The 23,802-nt window shown below is 35.3% G+C and overlaps 1 protein-coding gene across 1 annotated transcript in view; it reads right to left on the bottom strand.

The window, feature by feature from the left end:
* The window catches only part of ZNF804A (zinc finger protein 804A), a 277,701-nt gene that overhangs the window by 60,538 nt on the left and 193,361 nt on the right, over positions 1-23,802 (bottom strand). The window contains exon 2 of the mRNA XM_070581636.1: positions 3,220-3,363. Within this exon, the coding sequence (XP_070437737.1) occupies positions 3,220-3,363 (144 nt within the window). The remainder of the gene's footprint in view (positions 1-3,219; positions 3,364-23,802) is intronic.

Raw genomic sequence — 23,802 nt, 5'->3', positions numbered from 1 at the left:
AACACATATTCTGTCATAACATAGATTTGCAAGGATATATGAGGCAGGTAAAACAGCTCTTAGGCCAAGATTACCTGGATGTGTTTTAGACTCTATTAGCATTTTTGAAGCAAAAATAGATCATTATTGGGAAACCTAAACAAAGGCAGTCTCAAAGGCAAACTGTCAGTGTCCTAGACATACTAGGAGAAAAGAAATTTTAGTAAGTAGTAATTATCAAAACTAATTAAATATTGAGCTTTTACTATTTTGCAAGTACACTGCAAAATGTACTCATGTGCCTCTCTCATTTATTCTTCCTACGAACGAATAATTGAGTTCACAGAACTTTTGCTTATTTACTCACGGCGGGTAACTGGCAGGGCTGGGACTTATTCCACTAATAACTTCTCTCTTTCTCCCGGTATCTGGTGGCCCTTGGAATCATATCTCTGTCGGGAGGGGATTTATCAGATGTGTGGCCAATTTGTCCTTTTCTAATTCCATTCAAGAATTGTCCTAACCACATATAGGTTTCCGTACTTGAATTCTAAATGCTGGTAATGTGGACTTTGGGTATACCTGATTTGTGTGGAAGTGTTTCCTATTGGAAACCAAAAAGATTGTTTTACTCATCAGACAGGTGAATATTTTATAGTTTTCTTTTTTTGATTGCAAGAACAATAAGTATTAAGCTGAAGTTTCATTTTTCCCCCTATAAGTTCACTTATTAGCAGCAAGCTGAAACATCTCTCAGAATCCAAGGATAGGATCTATGGATAAATTATTGTAAAACTGTTTTTATCCAAAAGCCACTGAGAATCAAAATTGCTACTTCCATACTCACTTTCTTTGAATTGTCACATGGTTACTTCCACCTCTTTCTCTGTACCTTTGTTTTGTTCTGTCTTTATACAAACCGACTTTCTCAACTTTTCAAAGCACTTAGCCATGCCACAGAATTACATTTTCAAGCGTTAGGTACAGCTATAGTCAGACAGTAAACAGATTTGTTTTTTATTTGTATTTCAACTTCAAGCTCTCAGGAGAAAAAAATCTGAATTGGCTATCTCCAAATTTTGTCCTCTTCTACTTCATTCAAAGTGGCCAAGGTGTTGGAATCATGTGGTAGAAACATAGATAGCTGTCATAGGGGCTAGCTCTTTGCCCAGAAAAGGGACAGTATTCTCTAGGAAGACACTCTCAAAGATGTGCCACTATCCTATGTGGGGGATGTAATGATCATGTAGATATTAGATATTTTCAGCTACTATCACATTGTTTCATGTTAAATTAACCAATTAAGACTGCCTTCTGCCAGAGTTCATGGCCATTTAGACAGTATATCGGTTTCTAGGGCCTGATGCTCCTAAGCATTATCAAAAGTGACCCTCTGAACCTTCAAAATAACAACCGAGATGCAGCTTGAATTCCCTTGGCTTATCTGTGTACAGTACATAGTATCTTAACTTCACTAAGAATATGGAACTGGAAAGGTCCTCATGATAACCTGAGTTTGATCTTCCAGGCAACCTATGGCCAAATGCAGCATTCTTCTACAAAGGATACTAATTGTTGGTAAGATGTACTTAAAACACACATAAACATGGGTCAGCCCATTGGCGTAGTTGTCAACCTTGTGCACTCTGCTTCGGCGACCTGGTGTTTGCAGGTTTGAACCCCTTGCATAGACCTACACACCGCTCATCAAGCCATGCTGTGGCGGCTTGCCACATACAAAATAGAGGAAGATTGGAATAGATGTTAGCTCAGGGACAATCTTCCTCAGGCAAAAAGAGGATAGCTGGCAACAGATGTTAACTCAGGGCCAATCTTCCTCAAAAAAAAAAAAAAAAACCCACACATACACACATGCATACACACACAGATTTCCAAATACCTAGTTTACACAATGAAGCAAACGTGTAATAACACATCTTGTGCTTTTAGATACTTAGGAAAAATCAGAGCAACAACTTTCTCAGATTTACCACATCAAGAACAGCACTCTAGAATCTTTTCATAAAACAAATGGCAGTAACTGTAGAGTGAAATGATTACTATTTCCTGATGAATTTTAATGTTCAGATCAAGCAACGATATATTTATATGTATGCATTTTTACGTAAGAAAAGGAATGATATTTCTATCAAAACTTTTCCCTTAACTGGTGTGCCAGTGGATCTACTACCAGGGAAAAAAAGGCAAGGGCAGATCATTAAGTTTAGTGTGCATTAATTAATGATGCATGTAAATGAAAGCTAACTTTCTCCTACAACAGCCTCCCCAAGCACAGTTTTGTCGGTTTGAGCGAATGGAAGGATTGATGGCAAAAGAAAATATATACAATTGGTTCAGAAGCATTTAAAGTGATCATTTCCCCCTACTCTTTATTGCTTATGTTAAATAACTAATGACAATGGAAATTTAGTGCAAATTCATGGAGTAAAAATGTGTCTTTTATTAATACCAAAGCGATATGGGGATGATATTTGCCAGTGATGACCAGAAAGGAAAACACTTATAAATTGATGATAACTAAAACTTCTGTATCATAGCAAGTTAGCTAAACAACATATGAAGTTGCATTGATAAATGTAAGGCATATGAGAAAATGGAACCTGTATTATTAACTTCATTTCTGACATCATTGTTTGAAACTCATCTTTACATAGAATGCTCAAAAAAATCAATCTTGGATTTACAACAGATAGGGAAATGAAAATAATATTAAAATAAACAAACTCTTATACATATTAAGTACTTACACATATTATACATATTAAGATTTAACCAATAATCTTGCATTAGTTTTACCATACCAAAGTTTTTTTTCATGTTTTATGGTAGTTTAAATGGAAAATGCTTTTTATAAAGAACTGTGAATAAATGCATTTATATTTGATGCATTAGTTGATTAAATATTTAAAAATTAATGAATTTGAATATAGATAGAGGATCACCACCTATAGAATATAATTTTTAAAATACTATCAGTCACTGAAAGGCAACTGAATGGTATTTCTTTGTGTTGGTCGTTTATTTCAGACTTTGCTTTTGTTGCTTTAAAAAAAACAGTATCTTTTCCTACAAGTCATCAAATCATCATCCCAGAATGACATCTTTAAAAACTGTATAACAAAGAAAAATTAATAAAAATATCATATTCATACAATCTACACAATTAAAATTACTACAAAAGTTCAGAAATATTAGATTTTTTTGACATCTCTTTCTTACCTGCTTGTGAGCATGGTCATATGAATTAATGTGATTGTCAAACTCCTGATGCTTATAGTACTGCTTGTCACAGAGTTCACAGTAAAAATTGGCCTTCAGATCTTCCAGGGCTTTCGCTATGGTGTTCTCCTTCTCAGCGTAGTCCTGAAAAATACAATTTAAAGGAAGGAAGCAATTAGCTCTCCCCTGAGTTGACTTTGTTCTGACAGTTGTCAACTTTAGTATAATAACTAGAGTTAGAAATAGACTATAAGAGACAAAGAGAAAAATAAAGCAAACACCAGCAAACCAAGTTAGAAGAAATTACGAGTTAAAATAAAATAAAAGATTAACAGAAGAAGCCAAAATAAAAATGGTGGAAAAGGATAGCACAAACAGAGAGAAGGAAAGCAAACCATAGAAAGAAACAGAAGCTTTTGCTTGAACAAGTTCCAAGCTGTGTTAGCATAGGAAAAGAAATGAAAATTTTATAGCTATGTTGATTCCACTGTTGATTTTGGGCAAAGGCTTAGTTAACATAAAACTTGTAAATTCTAAACAACATCTAAAATGTGCCCCGTTTGAAGGGGTCCATACTGATGTACAGTATTCAAGCTCAGTATTTTTGTTTGCTTGTTTGTTTCCTTAAATATCTATAGAGTAACTTATTCATCCCAACTAGATTTCATCCCACTAATGTTTTCATCTTGACTCATATCAATTTAGGTTGAACTTTAAAGTAGTCTCTCGTCTTTAGAAAATGAGATTCTTTTCTTCAAGTTATTTACCTAAACTGAAAAGGATTAAACTGTGTAAGCAGATTGCTTTCATCACGCTAACAGTAAATAAAGATGGTTATACAATCAAACCCCGGAAAAAATGAAAAATGCAGTCAGTTATCATTAGCTTTCATTTACAAGGCATAAAATAGCAAAATGTTTGGCTGTAACTTTTAGGTTTTCTTAAATCTAAATTTACTTGCTATTTCATACCTCCTTAAATGTTAACATCGCTAGACATGAATAAATTTTACTTGTTGAGACACAGTCCAAGTCTTTTTCACTGAAGTGCTGATATGAAGAAAACCTAAATTTCAATCTCTACCATAGAATATATTATGTTACTAATTTACAGATTCTCTCATACTCAACTCCTTTAAAATTCAAAATAACTACATATTTTCAGGCCTCTTATGTGCTAGTGTAACACACTCATTCACTCAAGCGCTGGGATGTGGAGATGAAGTGACACAGTCTTTTCTATGGCAATGACAACTGTCCTTTCACTAAATATAGAGGCTGGAGAGGGCTCATAGTTTGAATGTTTAAATTACTTCTACAAAATTTAAAAGAGGTTTGTTAATTGTAATTTAATGAATGACTAATACTTTCCTTATATTATTGTATTATTGTACTACATATTTGTGCACACATCACATATCATAATGTTCACCGTTGTTTGTGTATACTCTGTAGTAATCAATAAGTACATTTGCCATAATCCATAAATATATTCTCCACTTTCTCACTTTAAAGGTGGTCATCTATTGTTATGTTTTATTAGTTTTATCAACTACAGTGCAAGAAGAGATAAATTACAAAATCAAATTGTTCATACATGATTCCATCAACTTCAATAATTGATTTACCATTTCTCAGCAGATTTGTGAAATATTCTCTTATTTTCTTGATGACTTCCAATAGGTTTTAAAAAAGTTAATTTGAAAACAAGTCATATAGACCTAAACTACTTTCTGAATTTTACAAAACCTTCAAAATAATACTTTGTGGATTAGCCAATTTAAATGAAACAAAAATTAAGTACTATGATTTCATGGCTAAAGTGTGTGAAGCAGAGATAAAATTCCAATCAATATGAGTTATATTATAATGGCAATAATTTTTGGTTCAAAGCTGAATTAGTTCTCAAAATAATACTCTTGAACAGCAATTTCTTTGCAAACTAGTTGATTCTCTCCATTAATTATAATTACAGTTAAGCTACTTCATCTCTCTAAATATTTGGTTATTTCTTATTATGCTGCATTTTTTCTTCCTAAGACTGATATTCCTCCAGAGAAGCAATAATTGTTTCCCACTTATTCTTTCCACAAACATAGGGAATTTTTGAGTAAAGCCAACTGAGATTCTTACGTAAATTGCATTCTCCAAAAATATTAGCCTTCACCCAGGTTTGAAGAGAAAAACAAATCTAAAAATAATAGGTAAGATTTATTCAGGGCTTGTTTAGGGTCAGTCACTGATTAAGAATTTAGATGTATTAACTCATTTAATCCTCATGAAAATTATAGAGATGTATATTCTGGACTTTTCCTCATTTTACAGGTAAGGAATGTGCAGCCCATATTTGAACCCAAATAATCCTGTCCATAGCATTTCATTACGTTTAAACACTTAAGCACATAAAAAAGTAGAGAGAGCAGTGTAATAACCCCCACATACCCATCACTCAGCTTCAACAATGATCAACTCCAGGCTAACTTGGTTTCATCTTATCCTATCCTATCTCACATCCTTTCCTCTGCCCTACATAGGTTTTAAGGAAATTCCCAAGTTCATCTAACGGTATCTGCAAATCTTTCAGTATGTATCTCTAAAACAGGACTTTTTAAAAACATAATCACAAAACCAATAAACCAATATCAGACCCAAACAAACAAAACAATAAAGAAACATCAATCATTTCTTATCACCAAAAATCCAGCCAATGTGTTCAAATAACTACAAGTGTCTAATATTTTCAATTAGTTTGTTCACAATAGGGTTTCACTAAGGACCGTATCTTACCATCATCTGATGTTGCTCTGTCTCTTTTATTCTATACGTCTTCCCTTTCTTTGTTTTATTCCTCATTGGAACTTATTTTTCAGAGAAATATTTAAATTATACTGCACATTTTGAAAAAACTGCTCAGAACTATAGAAACATTACAAGAATATGACAGCAAATCTTCATAAGAACTTCATGTAAATAAAATCATTGCTAATATTTTGACACACAATTGTTCTCCTGTTCTATCTCTCTCTTCTTCTAAGATATTAAAAAAAATACAGTATAGCTACAGCTAAGGGTGCAATAGATTACACAGTAAGGAACATTCTGGGCTAGAACTTTCAAGTTGATATGAACTGTAGTAGAGAGTCAGTGCTGTATTCTAGAAAATGTTAGAATAGAAGGGCTGGTTATTGTACGTGTGTCATAAGGGAAAGGAGTCATATCTATTGCCACTGATAATACATTTTTTAAAATGTATGAACACAAAAATCAGCCCTTGTTAGGCGACATGCCTCGTTAGGCAACATGCCCATCGTCCCTCTCCTTCCTCCATGGTGGGTGGTACTGAAAGAGGCATTGACTGACATTATAAAGCACAATAACACATATTCAATACAGCCAACCCACTGCAGAAGGTAAGAAATACATTTGAATAGGATGAAAGAGGAGCACAGCTGCTCATATATTCTCAATCCCAAACTTTCCCCCTCTATCTGGCAAAGCCATTCCGTTCAACTATGCACAGAACTTCTGTAACGTGCCAGTGAGTGAGATGGCAGAAAGGGAAGAGGAAAGGGACAGGCTGCTTGTAATTAGTCAGGTCGTCCAAACCCACCGCGTTTCACATATAACTAAAAGCGGTGAAGGTTGAAACTTTACTTTAAGGAAAGCAGTATATAATTCCTAAGTTATAAAGTCAGGAATTTTTTAATATACATTAGCAACTGTGCAGCACAATACATTTGCAGATAGCAACCTGAAACAGAGAAGTCAATGGTTTATCCACAGTTCCAGGGCCATTCCATCCATTATATATACATCCAACATATATAACTATTTATTAAAAAGTGAATTGTACCAAAGTAGGGCTTGTAAGGGAGAAAATTTTTTTTTTCCAAAATGACGCATCTCATGGTGGCTTCAGCATAACATATATCAAATGATATTCAACCTCTCTTGAAAGGCATCATCGATAACTGGGTGCACTGGAGTAACCTTCCCTGAGGAATGTGAGCTCCATGAGGGCGGGGATTTGTACCTGTTCTGTTTACAGCTGTATCTCTAGAGCTTTTAACAGAGACCAGCATTGGCAGACACTCAACAAATAATATTAAAGAATATAGTAGCACTGCCCTTTTTGTTTTGTGTGTATATACAAAGCAAACAGAAAAGAAACTAGCAGCACTAGGTATATAGTATTATGAAAATAGTTGTGCTCATGCTTGGGATTGTGGTACCCCATCATTGGGGGAACACTTGTAGCACTAACACCAAGTTACGTCATATACAAATTATCGTTGCTAAATAGTAGTTGTAATCATATATTACATCTTGATATTTCTGCTAAAAATAGTCTATTTAGAGTAGTTAAAATTGCAAAGATATAAACAGATTGGGCTCTGTTAATATATGATTATTTTCAGTGCCATAAAGGAACATTTATATGTAATTAACACTTAAAATAGTTTGGAAAATCTCTCTTTCTCTCGCTCTCCCTCTCTACTCCATAAAGAATGAAAACATCCTTTGGGGCCAGCCCCGTGGCGTAGTGGTTGAGTTTCTGCACTCTGCTTTGGCTGCCTGTGGGTTTTAGGTTCGGATCCTGGGGCTGGACCTGCACACCAATCCTCTGGCGATGCTGTGGCGGCATCCCACATACAAAGTAGAGGAAGAGCTGCATGGATGTTAGCTTGGGGACAATCTTTCTCAAGAAAAAAGAGGAAGATTGGCACAGATGTTAGCTTGGGGACCATCTTCCTCAAGCAAAAAAAAGGAACAAAAACATCCTCATGATTTATATTCAGACTAAATTTTATTATAGATTCTTTAAAGAAAAGAAGAAAAAAGAAAGCCTTTGTGAAATTTTGATTATAATGGAAATATTAATCAAAGAAGAGATGGCACAACTGTTCCATCTTCTAGAAGAATATCCAGACAGAAGACATTTCATTTAGAAATCCATAGTTTTACTTCCTATAAAATAGTACCCATCTTCTGGGCCATATCTCTTGTTCCAGTCATTACTTAAGTGATTAGTTCTGAGACGGTCTCCAGCAGCTGCACGTAGTACCACTTGACTGCCTTTTGCCCCAGTTTGTGTCAAGACATTGTTCCTTTCTGGCTAAGTCCAAGGTTTTCTCTAACTCATGATATGGGACCTTGCGGGATTTCCTTAGCACTAAAAAAAGGCACAACCCAGGAATGCTGAGGAGGTAATACCAGATACGTCCACCCTTGATTACTATGGAAGGTAAGAACTCAAGGATAAATTATTTCCTCTTTTATCTATCAGACATACATCTCTGAGCACACTTTCAAGATTCCACAGAGGGTCCCAGAGAGATGGAGCACCAGTTACCTGTAATAGTGGCAAACAGTCTATCCGCATGTTACTTTTCCTTCTTTCTTCTTCTACTTTTCTGGAACTTCATTTCTGCTTCCTGGGATCACTTTCCAAATTAACTACCTGCACAGAAGCCTCTCTCCTGGGCTTGACTTTCAGGAAAAACTGGGATAAGATTGTAAGGTTTTTGGTGTTTTCTATGAATGTCTTCCCAAAAAGCTACAGTTTCTAGAATAATTTAAGATGATATCATTTTTCAGTTCAAAATATTCCAATGGTCCCCACCCATTATTAGAATAAATATCCTTGTTATGACCTACAAGTCCTACCCTACCTGGATCCTGGCTACATCTCTGTCATCATCTTCTAGCATTCTCTCCATCTCACTTTGCTTTAGCCACCTTTATTTCCTTAATATTCCTGAAATTTTCTTAACTATCGATGCACTTGACACTTGGACTTGTTTCTTATTCTCCCTAAAATGTTCTTAGACCAGATGTTTGTATCAAACACTCGTTCACTTGCACATCTCCGCTAAAATGCTATTTCCTCAAAGATGACTTCCTTTGTCATTTTTCTAGAAGAGAGACACTTTTTATTCTCGCCTTTCCCTCTTTTATCTTTCCTGTTAATGTAAAAGAGAGAAAGTTTATTCAGGAAGAAAATACCTTTGAATGCTTTGGGCACTGGAGTCTGAAAGCTATATTAACAATAAGGGAGAGATGGAGTACAAAAGAAGTCGCTTGGAGGAGGCCAGCCTGTGGCTGAATGGTTAAGTTTGCATGTTCCACTTTGGCCGCCTGAGGTTCACTGGTTCAGATCCTGGCTGGGGACATACAGACCATTCACCAAGCCATGCTGAGGTGGCATCTGACATACAGAAACTGGAATGACTTACAACCAGGATATACAACTATGTACTGAGGCTTTGGGGAGGAAAAAAAAGAGGAAGATTAGCAACAGATGTTAGCTCACGGCTAATGATCTTAAAAAAAAAAAAAAGTAGTCATGTGCAAAAACTGACGTTAGTCTTTATCTGGTTTAAATCCTTTTCCTACTAGGCAAGAGGGCAACCATTTCTGAGTGGTAAAAGGCAGTGCTATTGTCTCAAAATATATTTCATTTTGTTCTGAAAGGCTAGGTTCTATTATCTCAAAGGCTAAAGGATGGATAACAACATGATTTTGAGGAATATAGAAGGGACAAATACAGGTTGAGTCAGAAAGTCACAATTTCATCAAAAGTCACAGATACATTGAACAGAATTATAATAAAAGTGAGCATTTAAATGTGAGGGTTTTTTAAAGGATTCCATCGAAATGCAAACTTATCTACATGACCACCAAAGGTGAAGGCAGAGACTGAATACCGAAAAGGCTGTGTATTGGATATCATATCTCAATGGCCAACTCTGGTGAGCTAAACCAAGTACAAGCCAAGAGTAAGACGAAGTATACCTCAATATCCATGTTGACAAGAATTGGAGCAAATAAACTTTCACAACACTGATAACTTGTTTCAGAACTAGCTTCAAGGCAAGAGAGTTCACTCATAAGGTTTTATCTACTACTATTCTGTGATTATTTAGCTGATAACAAGCATCAGATAGATAGCATGGTTTCTAAGCTTAGAAGCTGTTCACATCAAATAAGGATGGATTCCCAAACCTCAGCTGTCAGAGTACAGTCTTGTCCACCTCACTTGGCTACACTCATCATCAAGACGATGCCTCTTTGGAGGCATGTGTTTCTTTTTTCATTCACGCCTACAGGAAGCCCTATCCTGTGACTAGTACTTATTAGACCCGCTTGCTAATTTAAGCCAGAATTTACTACAACTTGAGAAGGTACCAGAAGACTGAGTTAGACTTTTTCCTTTACGTTTGGAAAAATCTGAGGAAAGTATGTTTTAATAGCTGGCTGAAATTTAACATCACTCTGCAGTCTCCTTGTGCGTAAAGCAAGGCTGTGGAGGATCTTGTTTTCAAGGCCAACCAGAAAAAGTATGTCAGGTTTTCTGAGGCTGAATGCTAGCTGAAGTGTATAGGATTCCAGTTCATATATATAAAATCTCATTCAAATATATAAACGGAATTCTATATAAATCGATTTTGCAAAGAGTCTCAGAGTAGAATATGAGTGGTAGTAATGTAGGCTATTTGTTTCTCCTTAGAAATATCTTAAATTTACAGGCAGCACCCATTTTCTCTGAAAAGTAGAAGAAAAGCATTGCAATGATCTGATGCATACTTGTTACTGTCTCGGTTACAACAGTAATCTAGGGTAACAGAGAGCAGTTTTTGTAGTAAATTCTCTCGCTGGTTATCTTAGCTTGAATTCTCCCAGAAATAGACACTGAGAAAAGTAGCTGAGTTTAAGCGGTTTATCTGAGATCTCAGGAAACACTGGTAGAAAAGTGGTAAAGGGAGAGAGAGGAGGACGCTGATAAAGATTTCTGGTTTCAACTCTGACAGGTACAGAGCTTGAAAGTCATCACTCCTGTGCTTACAACAAGAATAACCTATGGAAAATGAACATAATTCTTTTTCTTGGACAGAACAGAGGTCACAGGGTGAAAGAGCACTTCAAAATCTGGAGAGAGAAGCACATTCAGAAATATAGAAACTAATGTCTGCTTACTTGGATCAGAAACTGCTGGAGCCATTAACTGGTAGGAACTCAAGTATCAACTTTGATGTATTGCTACAGGCTGAGTAAGGTCTAGTGTGTTAGCCAGAAACTCTTGGTGGGTACAATCTTAGAATAACTCAAAAACACTTTTGCAGGCTTTCCTTTCATAAATCCCACCAGGTTCTCATGATGATAATCTGAGACAGAACCTCTTGTGTCCTGGAGGGTGGATGGGAAGAATAACCATTGTGAAATAAGCCAAGAACCTCCTCTGTAACTAAGACCTTCTCTTAATTCAAAAACCTTATTCCAGAGAGAAGAATTTACTCTCCCTACAGTCTTCCTGTTTCACACAAATTGTGGGGGCAACATTGTCAACAACGGTCATAGCTTCAAGAAAATAGGTTGGGAATTTCATAGCCAAAAAATGGAGTAGAGCCCTGGGCTAGAGAGAAAAAAAGAAGCTATAAACAGGAAAAACACAGGACAGTCATAGCCCTGAGATACAAACATGTTAAAGGATTAATATCTAATCAACGGCTATAGAATGCTTCCTTTCGCCCACACTTTACCAACACAACTACAGGGCTCCAGTATAAAAGCGGGTTAGAGATGAAAGGGTTGAATGATACACACTCTCTCCGAGGAAGTGTCTATAGGGCAGCACAAAGTTAAATGGACACACACAATCAAGGACACTAGAGGAATTTTAAGCCTCTTGTACTTATAGCTACAGAAAACATTAGACACAGCCCAACACCTAGACAGATTAGCAGAAAACTTACTCTAAAGGTCTTTTCACCTCAGCTCCTATTATCTTACACATGTCCAGCTTTCAACAAAAAATTACACAGCATTCTAAAAGGTAAGAAAAAAACAGTCTGAAGAGAAAAAGACAAGCACTAAAACAAGGCTTGGATCTCAGAACTTACATAGATATTGGAATTACCAGAGAGGGAATCCAAGATAACTATGATTAATGTGTTAAGATCTCTAATGGACAATGTAGACAACATGAAAGAATAGATGGTTAATGCAAACAGAGAGATGGAAATTATAAAGAATAATCAAAAGAAAATGCTAGAAATCAAAAACACTTTAACTGAAATGAAGAATTCCTTCAAGGGACTCATCTGTAGACGTGGTACAGCTGAGGAAGGAATCAGTGAACCTGAAGATGTTTCAATATAACCTTACTACATTGAAAGGCAAAGAGGAAGGAAGGGAGGAAGGAAGGAAGAAAACAGGACAGAAGAACGTCTGAGAGCTATCGGACAGTATCAAATGGTACAATGTGTATTTGGAATATCAGAAGGAGAAGAGAGAAAGAATGAAGTGGAAGAAATATTTGAAGTAATAATGGCTGAAAAATTTCCCAAATTAACAACATACGCTAAACTAAAGATCTAGGAAGCTCAGACAACACAAAAAGTTATCAATAACAATACAACAACAAACACCCACACATATCATATTTATACAGCAGAAAATTAAGACAGAGAAAATCTTGAATTTAGATTTCAAAATGTGGAAAAAAGCCTGGAGAAACAAGGATAAAAATTATAACATACTTTTCATCAAAAACCATGCGAATCAGAAGATAGTGAAATGCTGGATTTAAATATTTAGAATGTTGAAAGGCAAAAACAAATAAACAAAAAACACACCACCAACCTAGAATTCTATATCCAGCCAAATGTTATCCCTCAAAAGTGAAGTAGAAATAGATTTTTTCAGATAAACAAAAACTGAGTAAATTCATTGGCAGCAAATCTGCTCAGCAAGAAATGTTAAAAGTTCTTCATGAAGAACATGACATAGAAAAACTATTGGAGAAGGAATAAATTCAGGTAAAGTGATTACATATATGTTCTTAATTGATTCAAAAGTTAACTTCATTTAAAGCAATAATACTAAATGTGAATTGGGTGATTGTAGCATATAGATAAGTAAAATGAATCACAGTAATGTCAGAAAGGACTGGTAGAAAAATTAGGAATACTCTCTTATAAGCTACATGAACTACACATGAAATGGCGTAGTGTTATGTGAAGATGGAATTAGATTAATAAATATGTATGTTGTAAACTCTAGATCAATCACTAAAAAGTATTAAAAAGCAGTATAATTGATATACTAAGGGAGGAGATGAAATCAAATCAAATAAATTGTTCAGTTAAAAACTGAGTAGGCAGAAAAAGATATGGAGAGAGAGAAATAAAGAACAAACTCAACAAATAGAAAACAACTACAAACATGGTAGCTATTACACCAACTACACCAATAATCCCTTTAAATATGAATGGTCTAATTACACCAACGAAGAGACAAAGATAGTCAGGGGAAGAAAAAAACAGACTATATGTGGTCTACAAGAAACCCACTTTAAAAGTAAAGTAATAGCACAGTCATGCATTCCTTAATGATTGGGCTATGTTCTGAGAAACACATCCTTAGGTGATCCTGTTGCTATGTGAACGTGATAGAGTGCACCTACACAAACTTAAAGCTTAAAATATAAACACATTGTACAGCAGTATAAAATATTTTCTTTCTTTATATCCTTGTTCTATAAGCTTTCTTCTGTTTTTAAATGTTTAAGATTTTTTTTCCTTTTTAAACTTTTTTGTTAAAAAGTAAGACACAAGCACACACATTAGCCCAGGCCTACAGGGTCAGGATCATTGATATTGCTGTCTTCCACCTCCACATCTTGTCCCACTGGAAGGTCTTCAGGGGCAATAACATGTATGGACCTGTCATCTCCTATAATAACAATGCCTTCTTCTGGAATATTTCCTGAAGGAACCGAAGATTTGTTTACACCATCATCACCACAAACAGATGAGTAATGTGTAAGGCTATCATGTTACTACAGCTACAACTGTCACTAGGCAACAGGAATTTTTCAGCACCATTACAATCTTATGGGACCACTGTTGTATATACGCAGTCCATTGTTGGCCGAAACATTGTTATGCAGTACATGATGTTACATTACATATCTATTGTAATCTCTCACCACTATGAAAGCAGGATCTTTACCTGCTTTGTTCATTGCCATATCCCCAATGCCTAAAAGAATGCCTAGAATAAACAAGTCTTTAAAAAATATTTGTTCAATAAATGAATGAACTGTAACTATAATTTTGGAGGTTGTACATGTCATTTATTGTTTATAGTCTTGAATCATGCTTTTGGTGGTCTGCACTATTTGATTGCGTGGAAAAATATGTTTGAAATACCCAAAATGCACACATTTTTTCTACTGAGATTTAGAGGCTTACCACTTATAATCCTGGCTATCTAAACATCTGTGCAGAATTTAATCCATTTTACACAATAATTTTCCAAAGAATGATTTGTAATATTGTAATATAAATCAACACTGTCAACTCTACATGAAGTTATGACTCACTGATTGGTTTATTTTGCCGTGGAGAGAAGAAATGATGCACTCAGAGGTACAAATATCTGCCCTTCATGATCAGCGGAAACAAGTTTCTGATAATGGATATTATTTATATACATTTATATATATATGTATAATATATATATTTCAGATAGTGGATATTAAGTCCATTCATTCAATAATCATTTATGGAGTGCCTATAGGTATTATGTACATCCTAGAGACACAAATATATATAACCTAATCTCTGTTTTGTATTAACACCATTATGTTGGAGATGAAAAACAAAGACAACTTGTGTTGATTACGGCATACCGTCATTCATTGGTTAATGAGGAGGATACATTTTGAGAATGCATCATTAAGCAATTTTGTTGTGTGAACATCAGAGTGTGGTTACACAAACCTAGATGGTATCGCCTACTACACAGCTAGGCTAAATGGTACTAATCTTATGGGACCACCATCATATATGCAGTCTTTCATCGACAAAAACTTCATTATGCATACATTACTGTATATAAGTTATAATGATTCAGATTTCCAAAGAAGGCTACGGTGGGAGCACAGTGATAGGCAAATTCTTCTCGCTGAGGGAATCAATACAGTCTTTCAAAATAATGCTTAATTCATTGAAAACTGAATTGGTTTCAGTAGGTGAAAGAAGGGTGCAGTGTATTTTATATGCCAGGAAAAGTAAAAAATATGAAATATACTTTTGACAAATTGAAAGCATTTGGTGTGGTCGGAGAATTTGGTGCATGTTGCAGAGTAGAGCAAGGGACTGTTATTGGTGGCAACGATAGAAAGATAAAGCAAAGGTCAGGTGATGAAGACGTCTCTACGTATGCTAAGAAGTCTGAATGTTTATAAAAGCTGATGGGGAAGTCAGTAAAGATTTTTAAGCAAGGAAGGGAGCTGATCAGATTTGCATCTAGGAAATGGATATGACTACAGGATAGAGAATGAAATTGGGAGAGAGTAAAGACTGGAAGCAAAGAGGTGAAAAAAAGTAAAATCCTTAATAAAAAGTGTGGCAATTGGAGCATAGATGGGAATGCATAGGAAAATCTGAGACAGAGCACCACAGGAGATTGTGACTGATGAAATGAAGGATACAGACGAGAACTGTTCCAGTTGAATGACGGAGACAGAGGTCAAGGTCTTCCACAAAGATGAGTGACAGGGAGGTAAGAAAGTGTAGATTCCATCTTCCTTTAAAAGGGAAAGACACTAGCTACTCATTCCTGGGATGACTACTCTGTTGAGCCTGTGGAATTGTTCTCGAACTTTTTAACAAGACTTAAATTTCCTAGAGCTTAGATATGAGATATTTAATATTTTCTGTTACTCAGGTTTGATTTCATTCAATTATAATGTTTCCCTATATGTCAGTTCATTCTTTGTTTTCCTTGTTAGATATTATAAACATAGTAAATACAATAAATTAAGACGTTCAGAACTACTATTATATAATAATAAAATTGAAAGGATATAATAAACATTTTAAAAATCAAAGCACCTTGAAGTTTGTTATATTCATTCAATAAAGATAGTCAGTCTCCCTCTAGCAACTTGGACTGGAATGGTCCATGACTAAATTCAACAAGGGCTCCTTGAAGGTCAAGATGGTATGGTGGATTCTTTTGGATTAGATAAGAAATTCGTATATTTTCTAATACTGCATTTGGGGAAGGGAAGATCTAAAAAGATTTGCATATTTGTTAGAATATATATTACTCAAAAAGATGGTCACATGGAAAAGGACAGATAAGAAGAGCACCTAAAAGGGCTCTTTATATAGATATAAAATGCGGATTTCAAAAAAGGGAAAAGTGGACTCCTAAATATTTAAGACTAGTTCAACTACTTCCTAAACACATACATTTCTTTCTTTCTTTCTTTCTTTCTTTTCATTTCCTGGCTACAAAATGAAACTGTCTTGCTGAGAACAAAATAAGGTAAAATAATAGTCCTCAAAACATTTAGCTTTATGCATTTTTAGAAAATATTTTCTCAAAAAGCAAGCACGCCCCTGTAGGTGTCACATCACAGGAGTTCCCAGACGCCTTGCAAAGATCATAATGCAACTACCACTTCCATAATAAGAGGAACAATATATGGAGACCTGCTGTCCCTCCCATTAGTGCCAGCAGGCTCTGCCCCTGTGGTTAAATCTGCTTTGTCTTGAACTCCGAATGGGAGTGATAGTCTGTGCACTTGATACGTTGTTAGCACAGCAGGAAAAACCCATTTAGAAATAATCACATATTTCAGGTACCCAAAAGAAAACGGATATTTTGCAAAGAGCAGCATTTTAACTTGAAAAATTTAGAACTAAATCTTGGGTGGAGAAGACACAATGAAGAAGGGAAGGGCGTTAACATTAACCGATTGCCACAAATGAGCACTACACTCGAGTTATCTCTGCGCTGACAATATTAATCCTCAGGTGAAGATTACTGGCTCCATTTTACGTACGAGGAATACAAGACTAGAAGGGTGAGGATAATTGGCCCAAGATCTTATACTGTGGAATGGTGAGTAGGGCTTTCAGTTGGTTCTTCTGGAGCTACCACTAACCCTCTTTCTATGCCTGACATTGCTTTCTATCAGGAGGAATCAACAGTGGCCTAAAAGAATTAACAAAATTCTGGAGCAAAAAGATATATGTGGAATATAGATTTTAAAAGAAACTAAAAGTTTAAGGATAAATTATCTTTTTTAAAATATAAACTTAATTAAAATTTAAACATATGATAATGCAAAACACTTAATCCTGTCTTTGAATTTAAAGGTATGATTGCCGCTTCACCAGTTTATTACAGGAAAATGTCATTTTTAATAATAACGTTTATATAAAGCTATACAAATGCTACAATAAAACTACACTAATCTTAAGGAGTAGATCAGTGATGTAGTTTTCCTTAGACACTATAAGTTGTTAAAATTAATTCATGAATATAATGTATCATAAATTGTTGCAGCATTAATTAGATAATGGAAACAGTATGATGATTTAGAAACATAAAATGTAGCTGTAATTAAACATGAATCAAAGTGTAGTGAGAAAATATCATTTTAAAAAATGGAATTGGAATTCTGTTTAGTAAAAGAACAGTATTTATTTAAAAGATACTCTGATGGATTCTCTGTGATGAAAGCAGAAGTATCTTTTATCGCTGCCTCCTGCCTTTACATTCCTAGAATGGACTGGGCAAGGAAAAGTCAGGAATGAATTGTTTTACCTGTGAGGAAAAGTCAGGAATGAATTGCTTTACCTGAAGAAGTTGAGAGATTCCGCATTTCTATGGCTCTTGGAAAGAAACATACAAGGACAAATGGGAAAAAAAACAAACATGAAAGATAGGGCAGGAATTCCAGCCAGATGATTAGATGACAGGTTTCACAGGGACAATGTGTGCAGAGAGAAAATCACTGAGGCAAAGATAAGAGAAAAGTCTTTGTGAAAGGGAAAAACCCATATTGCATTTTCAAATTGTTCACTTGCAACATTATGGTGAAACTCTTCTCTATTTCCCCCGGTCTTTAATAAAATTCACCAAGAGACACCGCCAAGAGATGGTGGTATTTCAGGGGTAAAAGCAAATTAGTTGATAACTATGGTCTATGTTCGAATAGACAGAATGTTAGAGAAGGGGAGAGCCCTTAGATGTTAGGCAAAAAGTTAAGAATTCTAATACAGAAGAAAGGAAACAGAATAAGACACAACTGGAAGAAATTAATTCCTTTAAAAGACAATGGTTTGTGAGGTGGTGTGTGTGTTCTGAGGGAAGAATTGATTGCTGGGTTTCCTGCCACCTAAAGGGGTCAGTAAAGAATTTTGTTTTGATTTTTACTAAAAGAAAGAATTATTCTTTGACATTGGAGAACTTAGAAGACACACAGAATTGGATACCTGAATTACAAATGATGCTGCTAATTTAGAACCTCAATTTCAATTCAGTGTTAAATATGTATTTGCTGAAAATTGGAAACAAAGTTTGATTTTAAACTAATTTACGCAGTGAATAACAGGAAAGAGTTGAAAGTGGAGTCTCATTTACTCTTGTCAATTTTGTATAACCTAGCTTCATTCATAGATTAGACAAATAGGTTTAAATCGGTTTATCCAGAGAGTCCATCCTAATACTATGAAGATTCTTATTAGGTTGCATTAGCAACTGTGTAGGCAGCCCTACATCTGAGTTTGTGGGACTCATCAATCTCAGTTGGTTAGGGTTACCCACTGTAATTTTTTTTTTTAACAAATAACTCAGGTCAGGCAATTTTTCAAAAAATGGATTTTATTGAGAACTGATGAAGGATAATTATTCCAAGATTGGAAAATCGCAAAATTCTTCAACTTTCACAGTCAAGTTTTTTGTATATTTTTTAAATATAAAAACATAAATTGTTTGTTTTTTTAAAAACAAAAATTTTTATATTTTCTGCTATAGAATTATTTATGCGTATTGAACATCCTAGGTTAGAATATGTATCACCCCATGATATCATAGATTCCTTATCCAGTACATTAGAGGCTACTGAACTTCTTAAAATGTATATTTAATTCTAGACACTATGTTTTTTCCTTTGGTACTATCAAAGTTATTCCATGATATAGTCACGTTTGAAAGATAAGTCAACCTATTTCTAGCTTCTCTATTCTGTGAAACAGTGATAAATCTGTTATGAGTATCCTACTGATAAAGCAATGTAATATTTTCAGATCTGGATTAATATTTTACTTCAGAAAATACATTTTAAATTCATAATATTTAAAAATCTGAAAATATCTAACTTAGCACACTAGCACAGGGTCCAGCTTTTAAATTGTATATGAGTCACTGAAAACTCATTTTAAAGTGATGATATTATACTCCCATGTAATAAGTTACTATGCAGCTATTGAAATGATGATGTAAATTTATTTTTTGGCATGTGCTGATATAGCATGACTTCATTTATTGAAATTACATTTATATATGCATAGAAGTCCCTAGCTATTTATTTACAGTGCTATATTTGTGCTTTAGCGTTGTGGCAGTTTAGGTTAGGTTTACATTTTTTGTTGTTTTCTAAAATACTACCTAAATTATTCAGTAAGCATCTATACTTAAAAATATGAGAACACTAGTTTGGATAACAAAATGAGAATGATATGATACTTCAATGATCGATGCTCTGAACATTATTTGGACTGGGAAAGGAAATGACCATGTAACCCACACATGACCTTTAGCCTAGGTGGATTCATCATGGCGCTGAATAAAGTTTTATACTCTAGTTTTATAATATAGGGGGAAAAAAACTATGAAAACAATGTTTTCTGTATATTCAATTTCTGGGAAATATAACATGCATGCATTTAAGAACAAATAGTGAATTGCCTAGGCAATATTAAACTTTTTCTACAATAGAGAAAATATCCCTGTTTTTCATTTTAAAAAATCCCAGGCTGCTACTGTTTATGGCTGTACTTTGATAAAGGTGTCTATAAGGTTCATATTCATGCTATGAGAAAAGATTTAAATAAGGCATACACAGAAAGAATATCTAAATATTATAAATTATGTTTAATGAGAATATGAACTTACATATTCTGGGCTATTCTATCCCTTGTTATGACTTCCGGAAGAAAAAAATCAACTAGCAAAATAGAGAAACTTTCTGGAGCTATCTGTAGAATAAATGATAACAATACTACTAAGAATGACTATTTCTGTGACACTTACTGCGTGCCAGGCTCACTTCAGAGCACTCCACACGTATCACATCACGCAAGTCTCACAACAGTTCTATGAGGTTGGTCCTATTACTATGGCCAATTTACACATGAGGGCACTGCGACACACAGAATTTCAGTCTGCCCAGGGTCATAAATTAGTTGGTGGATTTGAATCTGGATTTGAACATAAGCAGCCTGGCTCCAACGCTGTGCTATAATGATGGAAGCCGATGACAATGAGTTATAATAGCAAAACTCAACACGATTTATGATTGTCAAACTATCATACTCTAGATTTAAAAATGGGATCATAAATACAGTAATAAAAAGGTATTTTTCTGTCTTAAACTCCTACCTGATACTTACTAGCCCTGACTCCCTGCAAAGACCTCTCATGAAGAATCTTACGTGCTCAAGCATGTTCTTTTTCTGGGCTACCAGGTTCTGCCTCCAGAAATGTCTGCTGCCAGGGCTCCTCTGCCCACTGAGCCGTGAGACCAGCTTGTTCCTGCTGTTCCTCCCAGGGCAGGCTCCCAAGGGCCCTGGTGATCATACTACGACTAATAACTCCTGTCATGACGGGAGCCACTGCGGAGGCCTCTGCTGCTGTGGATGAGAGCGAAGTCAGACGGGCCAGGCGCCCCATAAATGTAGAAATGCTTTTACATCTGGTAAAATACTCTCAGTGAGCTTTCATATGCAGCCTTTTTTAAAATGAAAAGGTAACACTCAAAATTAAGAATTTACAAAATAAATACTAAATAGAAAGTAGAGAACATAATCTTTTTCTTCAGACCATTTTTCTCTTTTTAATTTATAACATTTTAGAACCTTAAATCTTTCCATAGAAACTCTCATAGAATTCTCTCTCTCTCTGTATCTTTAGGAAGCAATCACTACTAGAATTATATCTTTTATTGCATCAGTATGTGCCACTATCATTTTAACTCTTCTTTTTAAATATCCAGACAGAGACTGAAAAATCAGAAAAGCCTGAAAAAATATACATGAGAATTATATTCAATACAAAATGAATGCTATTTATAAGAGAAAATTAGCTATAATATCTGATGTAACCGTAGCAAACATTAAAAAATAAGTCAAACTGAGGCTACAGAACATGCTGTAATTTGGGGACTAAATTGGGTAATGTTTAACCTCAAAGCTACGTTATTCAGGACACAAAGGTGACCACCCAGTTCTGTGCTTGATCTACTGTTTACCAAGCATGAGGCTAGATTCTAGGTTTACAACAAAGGATAAGCAGGGTTCCTGGAATAGAAGAATATGAGAACTAGTGAGACAGATGCTCACATAAACAGATGTTGTCAACCTAGTAGCATAAATACTATGGAAATGATTTCACAAGATTCTTTGGAGCACTTAGGGGTTGAGGGAGGTTTCTGGAGAAGGTGACAACTGAAATGAGCTGTAAAGAATCAGTAGTGATTATCCAAGAAAAGAAACGTCTGAACAGTTTCCCAGCAAGAAGAGACATCATGTACATAGTTGCAGAGGCTTGAAAAACTTGATGAGGTCAGGGAGCAAAAGCAGTTTGATATTATTAGGGTTTAAAGCACTGCACAGAGTCTATAAGAAAGACGGATGGGGAGAGAGGTAAACTCATGATCATGAAGTATATGGTACACTAAGGAATTTGCTGTTGTTTAGCTTATCATTTATAATTAAGAAGAGAGATTTTGAATAGGGAGGCTTGTTAAAACACTTCAAATTGCTCAACCAAAAGATGCTGAGAGTCTGTATCACAAACCTATAGGTAAAAAATATTTGTTCAATTCTAAGATCAAAAGTCACATTGATTTTAATAACACAATTCTATGATATATTTATCTTTAAGTAATTTATAACAAATGAGCTTATCAAATCTTACTTTGAGGACTCTGTTCTAAAAGTTTCATAGAATTAATGTCTAAAATCACTGATTTTTGTTGTTGTTGTTGAGGATTCTTATCCCTGAGCTAACATCTGTTGTCAATCTTCCTCCACTTTATACGTGGGTCACTACCACAGCATGGCTGATGAGTGGTGTAAATCTGCACCCGGGACCTGAACCCACGAACCTGGGCTGCCAAAGCACAGAGCATTGAACTTAACCACTATGCCACAGGGCTGGCCCCTCACCGATTTTAATCATAATAGCCCCCCATAATCCAACTATGCTTACTACTTTTTTCTCTAAGGCACTGTTTCTAAGTCCTGGCTTCATGAGTTAGTCCCAGTGTCTATAACAGGATGTGTGCACAAACAACTCCCTCAGGTTTGTGGATATGGATAGATTTCAGGCCTGGGTTTCTGTCCAGCTTAGGAGGCTCCTTGTTTTCAGTAACAGGTACCCTGTGAAGAACAGACTCTGCTGCACTGTCACTCATTGTCCATCCTTGGTCTCTTTCCCCAGGACACATTTCACTGTTACTAAACAATTAAATTTTAAAGATGTAATTCTTACAATAATCCTCCAAGATAGATATGATTAATCCCAATTTATAGATTAAGGAAAGGAAGTCCAGGGACATCAAGCAGCTCTTCCAAATTTCAGAGGTATTGGGCGGCAGTTAGGATTTAAATCCACTTCTATTTGCCTCAGCTTCGAAGCCCTAACCATTAACTTATATCTTGAAGTTACGCAATTCAACTCAACACTAAAAAAAAAAAAAAAAAAAATTAAGTACCTGCTATGTGTCAGGCACAGAACTAGATACTGAGAATGCAAACATGAAAACCAAACTGTTCCTTCCTCAACAAACAGTGTAGGAGAAGACCTGGGGAGATGGCTATCATGCCATGCCATAAGTACTATCAGAAAATAAATGAGAAACAAATAACTCATTTAACTCAAGGAGGCAAAGAAAATCAGGGAAAGGTGAAAAGAAGATGGTATTAGGTGGAACTTTAAAGACTGATAGACTCCAACCCAGCTGGAGAACATTTGTTGGAAGAAAGACCAGCAATGAAGACAGAAGTTGAAAGTTCATGGAGAGTTCTGGGAACAACAAGATGTTTGGTGTTGCCAGAGAGTTTGTGAAGATGTACTCAAAAAATAAAATTGTGAAGAGACCCTGCCCTGAGGCTGGGAAGGCTTGTATGTCATGATAATATATGAGATCTTTGTTTTATAGACAATGGAGAGCCATCAGAAGTTTTGAACTGGAAAAAGAAATTGATTAGACTTATCTGGGCAAGTATTACAACTCCCTCAACACTTCTTTCTTCAAGCCAATTTTGGAAATGAAAATGGATCCTTAGGTTATTCAATATATATGAAAACCATTTATGAAAGCGGTTTCAGATTTAATTCATTTCTATTGTCAATGGACAGAAAACGAGTCATGATAATTGTGGTTCAGAGGGAGGGAGAGTAACAGAGAGGTGCTAACTGCTTCATCTTCGGTATGTCCGACTTTGTTGCAAGCAGAATGAATGGATAGTGCATATGTTTAAGTTTTATTTCCCTT

Source organism: Equus przewalskii, chromosome 17 (genome assembly GCF_037783145.1).
Source record: "Equus przewalskii isolate Varuska chromosome 17, EquPr2, whole genome shotgun sequence".
NCBI classification, from domain to species: Eukaryota; Metazoa; Chordata; class Mammalia; order Perissodactyla; family Equidae; genus Equus; species Equus przewalskii.
Note: the sequence above shows the minus strand (reverse complement) of the source record. Positions and strands in the feature narration are given on the sequence as shown.